The sequence below is a fragment of the Ochotona curzoniae genome, unplaced genomic scaffold, assembly GCF_017591425.1.
Source record: "Ochotona curzoniae isolate NIBS_2020 unplaced genomic scaffold, NIBS_Ocur_1.0 contig_54, whole genome shotgun sequence".
NCBI lineage: Eukaryota > Metazoa > Chordata > Mammalia > Lagomorpha > Ochotonidae > Ochotona > Ochotona curzoniae.
The window spans coordinates 2,302,260-2,315,016 of record NW_024466464.1 but is presented as its reverse complement, the minus strand read 5'-3'; the positions used below and the strand labels follow the sequence as shown (position 1 = coordinate 2,315,016).

The following is a 12,757-nucleotide window of genomic DNA, read 5'->3' as shown; positions in this document are numbered from 1 at the left end:
TTCCTGTAAGTGAAGTGCAGGGCCCAGAGTTTTAAATGGCGCCAGCCTTGCCATGCATTAACTTCTGTCTGCTGGGCCCCTGCCGTCTCCCTGTCCTTGCTGGCCAGCGCTCTGTCCATCCCCACAGAGAGCTGCAGTGCCTGGGACTGCGACCCAGAGCAGGGCCCCACAGACAGGGAGCATGCACACGCCTCTCTTAGAGGGAAGCCGTCCCGTGGAACTCTGGGCTCGTTTCTGTCTTCTCGACGGGCAGAATATCTGTCTGTCCAGCAGTTCAGAGCCCTGTTTCTAGGCAGGCCCCGAGAGGGCCTGTCGCTCAAGTCGGCTGTCATGCTGGAGGGGTGTGAACCTGGTCGTCACAGGTGCTCCCATCTCTGCTGGCCACCTCTTTGTCACTTAGTAACCCGAAGAGTTGAACAAAGCAGTCAGCCCCCTTGGTAATAATTATACTCCTTCAAAGAAGGACTAGCATGCTGACACACTTGAAAGTGGAGAGCATTTAAAAGCACAATTTGCTCTGCTCGTAATTTTCTGGTATTCCTCTACCATTATTTGCTTTTAAAGAAGAGCGCTTGCCTTCCTGGCAGCTGCTCCTCGTGCTTGATCCCGCTAGGAAGACATGATCCCACAGACAGTGTCACGCAGAGCCGGGGCCGTGGACTCTGCCCACTGCAGGAGAGAGGAACGTTTCCTGACTTATTCCAAATCAAGTCAGCCGTGGAAGGAAGCAGTTTGACCTGCCTGGGGGCCTGGATTCCAGACCCCGGCTTTCCTGACAGCCTGCGAGGCACTGTGGCTAGGTCCCCTGACCCAGACGGAGCTGCGGGTGCAGCTGCCAACAGCCACGTGTCTGCTGAACATCTCCTTTCTGGGTTGGCAGCATCCTTCTATGTCCTTAATCCTTCTCAGAGGTTTGGGCGTGGCACTGTTGATTTCCTGTTCGGCTGCATTGTTCGCAGTGTTATACGTGACTCACTCTACTCTTTAAGGAATGCTGTGTACTCCTTGCAGGCCCCAGACAGCCCGAGGAGCTGGGTGCTGAGATACATGGAGCGGGGCCCAGGCCACCTCCAGAGGTAGCACCGTGTCCCCGTATGGCCGTGGCGCTCTCCTCTCTCAGAGTCCCTGGCATTCCTCTCTGCGACCAGGCCACCACGGATGGCGAAGTTGTGGTCCTGCCTTGGCTCGTAGGAGCCTCTGGCCAGAGCTCTGAGGAAGAGGAGACACGTGGGTGGCTGGGTCAGCAGAAATGGGATGGCACTCCCCCTGTCGCCTGCGGAAGTCGCCATCGGTTGCTGCACCGTTGCTGTCTTCTGGCTTGGAGAACAGCCGGCCCTTCTCACGCAGGTCTGTGTGTTGGCAGGCTGGCAGCCTGATTGCCTGTCTGTGGCTATCTGAAATTCTGTAAAGTCTGGAGATGTGTCTGACACGCAGGGAGCCTTCCACAGCTTTCATTAATTGTTGCACCTGTGACTGTCTTGTCTTTGTCAAGACCCCTTCATGTTCAAGGAGGCCCAGCTGCCTCCCCTGGCACTGGTGGGCACACCACACCTGCATGAGCAGTGGCCAGTCTTTCCTCGCTTGGGCTTCAGGGTCCAGAAATGCAGCTGCAAGTTCAGAAAAGAGAGGTCAGAGCAAATATTGAATATAGATTACCTGGGTGTTTCTTCTGTCTTTTCCTTCATTTAACACATATTCAGTAACTGTCCGAGGGGATACTTCAGAAAGCTCCTGGAACGTTGTGCTGCAGAAATGTTCAAAATCCATGCATTTGGGACATCTTTTAAAAGTTCAAGAAAATGCATATTATGAAAAAACTATGAGGATTTCAATTTTCTAAGGATGGATTTGTTTAACTTTGCAAGTGAGAGGTACAGAGCGGATAAGACATATCTGCCAGTCCCGTGGGCAGATGGCCACCGCAGGCAGGACTGGGCCAGGCTTTCACAGGATGCGGACTCCTTCTGGGTCTCCCCGTTCTCCGCACCCTCCCTGTACTGCCAGTGATGGGACCGCTGCACAGATGACCTGGGAGGAATTGAGTGGTTCTTTCTCATCTCGGCTACCTTCCTTCCCGTCTCTCTGGGCCTTCCTCCGACTGCAGTTCAGAGTATCCTTTCCAGAAAGCGCGCCTCTCCGGTTTGCGGGCTTTCTCCCTGGAGCCGGTGCTACGGGGCAGTCCCGCAGACCTCGGCCTTCTGAAGATCCATGCCAATAACCGGTGAACACAACGCTTCCCATGGTTTCTGTTGGAAAGCTGAGAAACAGGTGCCCCAGTGTCTTCCTTCAGTAGCTTTAACAATATCCTCCCGCTCGGAGCAAACGGGCATCGGCACGGGGTACTCCCTGGCCAAGCAGACATGTCAGTCTGCAGCCCTAATGCTCTTGGAGTGTCCGGGGACTCGTTATTGCCAAACTGCTTGGAAGCAGTTTTAGTTCTTGTAATTATACAACCAAGCAAAGTTCATCAGTTTCGAGGCTGTCTGCCTTGAACTCGCTGTTTACTGTGAAGTTTGAGATTTAGATTACAGTCGGAACCCTGAGCCTTTGACCTGACCCATTAAAAAGTTATTTAATTAAAATGTAGAGGATTTCAAACACTTCTGAAGCATTTACTATTCTGTATTCTTCTTAGCTCTGGTTTTTTATGCATTCCAATGCTAGTTAAAACCAGTGCAATGCTATTCTAAAATCTGTTACATTTAAAACTATAGATTAATCTCAAATCAGCTTTTATTTTAAAATCTCATGTGTTTTATTTGAGTACACCCATTCTCTGGTTCATATGCAGATGCCTCCCTGGGAGCCGGGGAACTGGCTGTCCCATGTAAAGGAGCAGTACCCGGGCACTCGAGCTGCTGCCTCGCGGGCTGGGCGTGTACACCTGCTGCCTCGCGGGCTGGGCGTGAACAGGAGCCGGGGGGAACAGCCAGGGTTCAAACCGAGCCAGGCAGTCCGGCCGGTGTTGCAGCTGGCGCCCTAAGCACCAGGCCAGATACTTACTTTTGTTTTTTAATGTGGAAAGTTGTACTGAACAGCTCACTGCGCTTGCACCAGAGTGTGTGCCCACATATGTAGTACGTGCCGTTAAAGTGTCAAACATCAAAATATTTACTGGTGTCCCACTCCGCGGGGGCCTGACTTGGGGAGCCCAGTGGTTGCTGGCTCTGTCCGCGTGTTGGCCAGGGTTAGTGTAAGTGGTCGCCGGCTTTGGGGCTCTTCCCAGGTGCCTGCCCGGCTGTCTTCCGCAGGCTTAGCTCCAGCACGTTCCTCCGCGTTGGGTCTGTTAGCCCACAGACAATGCTGAGTGGCTAGCTGAGTGATAGAGACCCCGGCTGGTGGCCCTGCCCGCCCCCTCACACTGGATCCCGCACTCCCTTCCGGGAGGTTTCCCTCCGCAGGTCCTGTTGAGCGAGGCTGATGCTCAGACACTCCAGGGAGCTCCTCTCTGCCTCGGGTCCCATCTTCCTTCTGAAACAGAGAGTTATTGTCTGAGACCTCGTACAAGTCTTGGAGAATCGAGTGAAAAAATGAGGAGGGACTCGTGGCCCTGACTGAGCGGTACGTGCGTTTGCTTCGTCAGTGAGTCCCAGCCTCTTAGGACGCAGGCCGCTCTGCTCTGTGCTTGTCGCTGGCACGGGGCCCTTCAGCCTCTCCCTGAGTAACCAGCCTTTCCTGTTCTGTTCCCTGTGTTCGCTATTACTGCCAATGTTCTGCTTTTCATCCATAATGAACTAAATTATTTTTTTCCCTTCATCTTTATTGCTACACCATGGGATTAGAAGTTAGAATTATGAGGTTTCATTTTTTAAATGTAGAGTTGAACTGAGGAAGACTAGGGAAATAATTTTATATGTAAAATCATACATTTATTTCAATGAAATTAAAAGAAAATCTCTCCGGATGAATATTCTAATTTCCCTGTAAAGCCAATGTGAATATTAAATGAGTGCTGTGGAATTATGTTAGCGCCAAGCCCAGTAGCTCATATTATGAAGTAAGTATTAAACGTCACTATTGCAGTTGCTTTAACAGTTCCTTGCATCCAATTTGAACGTTGTTCTTCTGTTAACAAATACTTCATTATAGAAATTGGGAAATATTTGAAAAGTGAGAATTCACAAGCTGATGTGAGACCTTACACCGGAGGCTCACGGCTGCCGACACACTAGACCACAAGCATGGGGGTGGCTCAGCCGACACTCTAGAACACACGCACAGGGGCGGCTCAGCCGACACTCTAGAACACACGCACAGGGGCGGCTCAGCCGACACTCTAGAACACATGCACAGGGGCGGCTCTGTGGACACTCTAGAACACACGCACAGGGGCGGCTCAGCCGACACTCTAGAACACACGCACAGGGGCGGCTCAGCCGACACTCTAGAACACACGCACAGGGGCGGCTCAGCCGACACTCTAGAATACATGCACAGGGGCGGCTCAGCCGACACTCTAGAATACATGCACAGGGGCGGCTCTGTGGACACTCTAGAACACACGCACGGGGCGGCTCTGCCAACACTCTAGAACACACGCACAGGGGCGGCTCAGCCAACACTCTAGAACACACGCACAGGGGCGGCTCAGCCGACACTCTAGAACACACGCACAGGGGCGGCTCAGCTGACACTCTAGAACACACGCACAGGGGCGGCTCAGCCAACACTCTAGAACACACGCACAGGGTGTGTCTGCCAACACTCTAGAACACACGCACAGGGGCGGCTCAGCTGACACTCTAGAACACACGCACAGGGGCGGCTCAGCTGACACTCTAGAACACACGCACAGGGGCGGCTCAGCCGGCACTCTAGAACACCCGTGCAGGGGTGGCTCAGCCGACACTCTAGAACACACACGTGGGGTGGCTCAACCAACACTCTAGAACACCCGTGTAGGGGTGGCTCAGCCAACACTCTAGAACACACACGTGGGGTGGCTCAGCTGACACTCTAGAACACACACGTGGGGTGGCTGTACTGACACACTCAGCTCCAGCTGTTGCAGTTGCTTGGGGAGAGAACGAGCGAACTGAACATCTCTTTCATGTCTCTCTCTCAGTAAATCTGGCTTTCCAACAGAAATACATAATTAAATCTTAAAAAGGAAGAAATGGTCTTTCTTACTGCAGTCATCGGAACTTGGTTTATTCAAGAGCTCAGTTTATTTTGTTCCTAAACCCTTGGCTAGCAGGAAGAGGCAGTTTCCTGCATTGCTGTTCCTCCAACTGTAACACCTGTTACAGCAGCCCACCAGCCATTCAGCATTCTTGGGGTGTCTTTTTTGGCAAAACAAAATTTTTTTCTTCATGAATTCCAAACATAGCCAATATGGAAGTTGAAAACTGCAAGAAAAGAATGATCTGAAAGTTGCAGTGGATGTAAATCTCCATATTTTTGTTCTTTATGCACTTTTTATTTTCTTAAAATAGCCTTCAAACAGTGTCATAAATAACATACAGAATTATTGGGCATTATAAAAGAATTAGTGTGAGAAGCAAGGCATAGTTGAAATTACTGAGGTAAAAAAATCAGGTGGTAAAGAGAAAAATAAAATATTCAATTTGTTATATTACTATACATATAACTTCATGTGTGGTAAATATTCATATATAATTTTAGGTGCCAATGTAATGCATAGTAAAATAAAGTGGAACAATTTCTTTGGTTCTATTAAAGAATGTATAAAAGACTCATAAATAATTACAGTAAGACTCTCCTGAGGTAATTTTATGGGACTAAAAATTGAAAACTTCCTAATAGGGAAATTTTCTTAAATGCAATATGAAATCCATGACTCCTAGAGACCTCAGGCTGAAATATATCCTCCGGGAACCCTGAATAAGCAGTGACATCTTAAGATAATTCTATGTAACATGAAAGAACCAAGAGATTTTGAAAAAGCTCTGCAAAAGGCAGCAGGAGAGTAAGGTTGTGCGATGCATCCCTGCCACCTGGGTGGTCCCATCCCTGCCACCTAGGTGGTCCCATCCCTGCAACCTAGGTGGTCCCATCCCTGCCACCTATGTGGTCCCATCCCTGTAACCTAGGTGGTCCCATTCGTGCAACCTAGGTGGTCCCATCCCTGTAACCTAGGTGGTCCCATCCCTGCCACCTAGGTGGTCCCATCCCTGCAACCTAGGTGGTCCCATCCCTGCCACCTAGGTGGGCCCATCCCTGCAACCTAGGTGGTCCCATCCCTGCAACCTAGGTGGTCCCATTCCTGCCACCTAGGGTTTCCCATCCCTGCAACCTAGGTGGTCCCATCCCTGTAACCTAGGTGGTCCCATCCCTGTAACCTAGGTGGTCCCATCCCTGCCACCTAGGTGGTCCCATTCCTGCCATCTAGGTGGTCCCATCCCTGCCACCTGGGTGGTCCCATCCCTGCAACCTAGGTGGTCCCATTCCTGCCACCTAGGGGATCCCATCCCTGCCACCTATGGGGTCCCATCCCTGCCATCTAGGTGGTCCCATCCCTGCATCCTAGGTGATCCCATTCCTGCAACCTAGGGGGTCCCATCCCTGCATCCTAGGTGGTCCCATCCCTGCCACCTAGGTGGTCCCATCCCTGCATCCTAGGTGGTCCCATCCCTGCAATCTAGGTGGTCCCATCCCTGCCACCTAGGTGGTCCCATCCCTGCAACCTAGGTGGTCCCATCCCTGCCACCTAGGGGGTCCCATCCCTGCATCCTAGGTGGTCCCATCCCTGCATCCTAGGTGGTCCCATCCCTGCATCCTAGGTGGTCCCATCCCTGCATCCTAGGTGGTCTCATCCCTGCCATCTAGGGGGTCCCATCCCTGCCACCTAGGGGGTCCCATCCCTGCATCCTAGGTGGTCCCATTCCTGCATCCTAGGTGGTCTCATCCCTGCCATCTAGGTGGTCCCATCCCTGCCACCTAGGGGGTCCCATTCCTGTAACCTAGGGAGTCCCATTCCTGCCATCTAGGTGGTCCCATCCCTGCAACCTAGGTGGTCCCATCCCTGCCACCTGGGTGGTCCCATTACATGCTCTTAACGTTCAAACAGTGTCATAAATAACATACAGAATTATTGTCTTAACGTTACCGGGCTGGAGAGCTTAGATTACCCACACGTGGAAATGCTCTCAATGTCTAGAACTGAGAACTGAAGCTCTCCCCTGCAGAGCAGCACAATCATAGCCGGTTCACAAACACCCTCAGACGAGGCTAGCGCTGTGGGATGAACGTGTAGACGGATGGCGTTGGAGCTCAGAACACACCCTGCCCTCACGCACCGTCCACCAGCCGCAGAGCGGTACGATGAGCTTTGCTTTCCGTCTCAATTTAGTATCCCTCCCGACCTCCCTTAAGTGGGACCAAAAAAAAAGTAGAGAAGGCAAAATGACAGTGTGAACAGACGTTCAGGATGTTGAAACACTTGAAGCTGCGTGAGTTCACGCAAGTTGAGCTTGTCACTTTTCCTTCTCTGAGATGAGTCTCTGCGGGGATTGGAAGAGCACTGCCGTGGGCACAGGACGCCTGCTCTCCCGTGGGAGCCGGGGGAAGGTGGACAGGACCACGGGGTCTCTGGGATCCCGCCTGTCTGGAACCGGGATGGATGAGCCAGGTCGTGGTCAGGTAGATGTCACTTGTTTGGTGGAGGTCGCACAGGTGACCGGTGTGGGCAGAGGATGAAGTGGCACCTAGCAGCAGTGTATGAATATGCCAAGGCAGTCATGGGGGACAAGGTCCTGTGGCGTGTCTTGCACCCAATCCTGTTGGTTCTCAGGAGCCTCTGAGGGCCGACAGAGTCTGCCTGTCTGGGAAGGTGTCGAGCTGTTTGCCTGCTCTGGGAGGTTGGCGTGGCTGCGCACCGCTGGCTGGAGGGTTGCCTGAGCGGCGAGGGCATGGCTGCCACCACGTGCCTCCAGCCCGTATGCACGGTTTCGTTCTGCCGGTAGGGAGTGGCTCTAACCCTGCTCTGCCCTCTTCTGAAACAGAGCCATCACGCTGGACAATCAGCTGGTGATCCTTGCGACCACGGCCAGCGACGCCGGAGCCTACTACGTGCAGGCTGTCAACGAGCGGAACGGGGAAAACAAGACGAGCCCCTTCGTGTACCTGAACGTGGCAAGTGAGTTTCAGATTCCAAATGATCATTCGGAAAGAAGGAGGATCTGTCTCTAGTTCACGCCCCCGCTGCGTGGGGAAATTTGCACTGCAGCGCTCTCTCTAGCACAGGGGGTCAGCACTGAAGCCTCACCACTGTACTGGGCAGTGCGTGCGACACGCAGGATGTGGGGATAGTGGATGCTGCTGCTGGGTTTTTTTTTTTAATTTCTATTTGCTATTATATTGTTTTGAACAACAGCCCTACATGAATTGTATCTGTGAGTCTTACCTGAGACTAGATGTTTCTTTAAGAATAGCATCTTTGGGAGGGTCCCTATACATGTGAAATTATATTAAGATTAGCCGTGTTTATGCCTAATCAGTTGGTTGTTTGGAGTATCTGGTTCAACTGGAAGCCTGAATCGGGACGAGAACATACCTCAGTCTGCATTAGATGTGCTGCCCTTCGTCGAGGACATGTTAGTTTGAGGAAATATGGTGTTTGACCTTGGGAAGGTTTGACTTTGGGAGTTTTACCAGCAAGAGTTAATTGCCAAAGCAGGAAGTGGGAGCCGGACCCGAGCAGGGCGAGGACAGGTCGGAGCTTGCGACCTGAAGCGTGGCGTCTTCGGTGAGGTGGCTGGACTGTGGAGAGCGTGCTGGGCAGACAGTCGTGGCAGATGGTACATTTCAGACTGTTACGTCCGTATTATATGCGAGCAAATTGTGTTGATTCTTCTGGAGTAGTAAGCTTTTTTTTTTTAAGCCAATACCTTAAAGAAATGATTTTCCCCTTCCAGAGCTTTGAAAAGCAGCTGTGCGGAGGGCAGCAGCGTCTGTGTCACAGGCTGTGTAAGGCACGTGATGGCATAGGGCCAGTAGCACTCTCTGGGGGGGAGGTCTGTGGCAGACACTGGGAGGAAGCTGGGGGCGTTAAGCGGCTTGGCTGCGCTGGCCCTGGGCATTGGCTCGGCGCTCCTGAGTGGACATGCCTTGCTCTCATCCAGCCGTGGGTCCCCAGGAATTGAATCTCGCTCGCTGGGCCCGGGCTGGATGCAAACTCAGAATTGCCAGGGCGTTTTGAGCGCCTGGGAGACTCTTGCCAATCGCTTAGGTGCTCGGTTGCTTAGGTGCTCGGCTGCTTAGGTGCTCGGCTGCTTAGGTGCTCGGCTGCTTAGGGGGCCATCCATGCCAGGAATCGCCGGAAAGGAAGATGATTTGTCAAGGTTTTCCTCAGTGGTAATAATAAAAGATGGAAGTGGTGTTATCAAGTAGATTGCGATTATTTTTAATGATTTTCCAGTTTTACAGCCAAAGCCATTTATTCTGTTTAGTGAGTGTAATTCAGCACTCAATTGTGATATAAATACCACGGCGATAATAAGCCAAAGGGTGCAGTTCTGGGTCAGACGAACACATCTGCCTTGGTCTGTAGAAGATGGGAACTTAATTCCAGAAAAGTCCTGGCTAACGAGCTGGTTACATCCTGAAGTTACAGAGCTGGCCTGCACTGCCTGGTTTGCCACAGGCCTCTCTGCAACCAGCACGCAGGAAACAGAATTAACAGAGCGAATTTGCAAAATGGCATTCTAATGCAGTAGAATGGCATCAGATAATTGGAATATGTAAATTTTTTCAATAATTTCAGTTTCTACCCCAACCAAAAGCACATTGGAAGCTGCTCATAAATATTATAATTAACTGGCTTACATTTTGTTCTCTTGTATATTTTTATCCTTCCATTGGCACCAAGTAAAACGTGTGAAAGCTGAGGTGGGATGAGGTGGGTTGCTGCAGACCGGAGGAGAAAGCCCTACGTCTTTCTCTGTTCTTCATTTTGATCAGGACCAGGTAAATGCGAGAAGCTACGCGTTTGAGGAACTATTTTAATTCTTAGAAGAACCTTCCTGTTGACATATTGGATTTAGCTAAATGTTAAAAGGTACCCAATTGTGCATTTTCTCACTAGAAGTTCTATTTTGAAAACCTTTAAAGATCAAAAGTCTTGATGAATCTGCTGAGAAGCGCTGGATTGTGTGCTGGAGTCTCGCTGCTTGCTGACACGCAGCAAGGGCCGGAAGAAGGGACACTGCAGCCCAGGACGCGGCCGAGGGGCACGTCGCCTCACTAGACCGGCCGGGAACGAGACATTCTCACGTCCTCGCACGTGGCAGCGGGGCGGTGTGCTCTGCAGACTTCAGCATCATTTTTGTTTTTCAGGCAGAGGTTTTAGTAAAAACACCAAACAAGATTGATGAAAAATTTTAAAAACTTGCCAGCCAGCATTTCTGAAAACTCTCAGAAGGTATTACAGCCAATTATCATTTAACGAAGACAGATTTTTCCTTAGTGTCAGGAGAGTAACGTAGGGGACCTTTGTGTAGGGAACATGATTTTGGTAGAGGGGTACTGGAAATTAAATTCCGGGTGGATTGTCCTGTAACGAATTTGCAATTGGCGAGTGTCTGTGGTCTTCGCTCTGGTTTTCTGGTGCAACAACGAACTGCTCTCTCAGCAGAGGGACCCAGCTCCCCAGTGGGAAGCGGGGGCCAGCACTGCATCCAAACCTCTTAATGATGGTGTGCTTCCCACCCCCTGCCAACAGGGGAAAGAAATAGAGGCTTGCGAAGGAATGTGCACCCACATCTTACTGTCCTCGCATTTGCTAAATCTTCTGGCTGTACTTGAAGCTTAGAGGAAGCAACAGATGAAGAGCTTAGATTTTTGGTTTTTAAATTTTTTTTTTTAAAGCATGAGTGTTAAGAATGAATTCAGTCCCCCGCTGGCACGACGGCCTGCTGTTTGGTGCGTGTTTTGTAGGTGCCATTGTTGTCTGTAAGCCTCCCCCTCTCCCCTTGTGGGTGGTTAAGATGAGTTACAGCTTGTTGCACACGGATCCCCCGTCAGGAGGCAGGGCACTTCTGACCCCTGCGCCCTCCTGCTCCCACGGGGACCGCCCTCCGTGCCCGTCGGGTTCTCGCGGAAGCACTAATGTGATGTGAAGGCGCAGATGTTCAGGACATAGGTGGGCCTGTCAAAACAGCCTGCATGCATTTTTCATGGCCAGCTCCCGCAGCTCAGAGAGAGGGTGGGCTGGATTCGCCCGGGGTCGCCCGGGAACACATTTCTATTCTGAGGTCACACCCAGGCAGGCTTTATAAACCTGTCAACCTGTTTCTGCCGCTCACTCGGAAGGTTCTGCATTGAGTTAACTTTTGCAGAATAGATCTTCTGAACTGAGTTCATATGTGAACAAGAATTTCTTAAAAAACCAATTCAAGCCTAGAGCTGGGAGCTGAGGGGCGTGTGTGGAGTGATGACTCAGTCTCAGGCCGTTGCACAGGCGTTAGACGGCGTCGGGTCTGATCCCATATTCAGGATGTCCGGTGTGATGAGAGTCTGCCAGGGACGAGGCTCAGATTAAAAACGAAATGACTGCCTCTCTCCTGCCTGGGTTTGTTTTCCACCTCTTTCATTCTAATGCCTTCTCTTCCAACAACATTTACAGATAAGATACCATTTCAGCCGGTGCTCCTTGAGGCTGACAAACCCTTGCTTTTCATTCTGAAGGCCACTTAACGTTCCCTCATGCTCCGCCATGCTAACTTCACAGCAAACCTCATCTATGTTCAGCAGTAGCGAGTGGGGTCCCGAGAGCAATGTCTTCTGGCACTCGTCAGAGAGGGCGCCCTGTGAGCTTGGCTTTGGTGTGCCTGCGTGAAATCCTGTCTTTCTCCTTATTTCTGTATCCACTAAAGGGGGAAAGGAAGCATTTTGACACTGACTGGATAGCAGAAGCAACAGGAACGGCCTCAAACATCACTGCGAAGCAGGTGCGGGAAGGGCCCAGCTCTCACACGCGGTGTAGACCGCAGCTGCATGGGATGAGCGAGGCTTTGCAGCATGTCATTTGGAAACGGAAGTAGGGACTGTTGTGTGGTGAATTCAGTTTAGTCACTGGGCTACACGTGGGATCTGCTAAGAAGGGCGGTATAGTGTGTTTTCTGTTACCGTATTGGAATATCTGAGGTTTGGGAACTTTCCAAAGGAAAATCTACTTAGCTTATCCATCTAGAGTTTGAAAGTCCGAGGTAGGTGGCAGTGGCTCCAGTGACAAAGACATCACCACGGATGGAGGACGCACTTGGCGACACAGGTGCTGAGGCCGGGGAGGGACTGGCTGGCTGTTCGCTAACTGCTCGCTCAGGGCCCCGTAGCAACTACTGCATTCCCTTGGAATCCCCTCCCATGAGGCCCCATGTCCTAAAGATGCCACACCACTGCCCAGCACATGAGCCAGACCCTCAGTGGGCACAGCAAAGACATATCCAAGTCCCAGTGTGAGCAGTGGGCGTGTGAGAAGGCAGAGGCGTGCACTGACCCGGGCAGTGCGGGGACAGAGCCAGTGTGAGCTGTGGGTGTGAGAAGGCAGAGGCGTGCTCCGGCCCCCAGGCAGGGGGTTGGGGGAGCAGTTCCAGTACTTGTCTCTGGAGCTGTTTGCAAGGCACTCCATCAAGAAATGAACCGTAATGCAAGAATACTCAGTTAATATCTCAGTTATTACCAGGGAGAGGACAGTGACCCGAAAGTGTGACAGCAATTCTAAGAACTTACCGGAAAGTGGAAGGTAAGAAGACGAAATCTGAGCCTAGTTTTTTCCTGGTAATCTTTTTGAAGATTC

The 12,757-nt window shown here is 51.3% G+C and overlaps 1 protein-coding gene across 1 annotated transcript in view; it reads left to right on the top strand.

Annotated features, from left to right (window-relative positions):
• Positions 1–12,757, top strand: part of SDK1 (sidekick cell adhesion molecule 1) — a 516,271-nt gene that overhangs the window by 170,880 nt on the left and 332,634 nt on the right. The window contains exon 5 of the mRNA XM_040989963.1: positions 7,965–8,098. Within this exon, the coding sequence (XP_040845897.1) occupies positions 7,965–8,098 (134 nt within the window). The remainder of the gene's footprint in view (positions 1–7,964; positions 8,099–12,757) is intronic.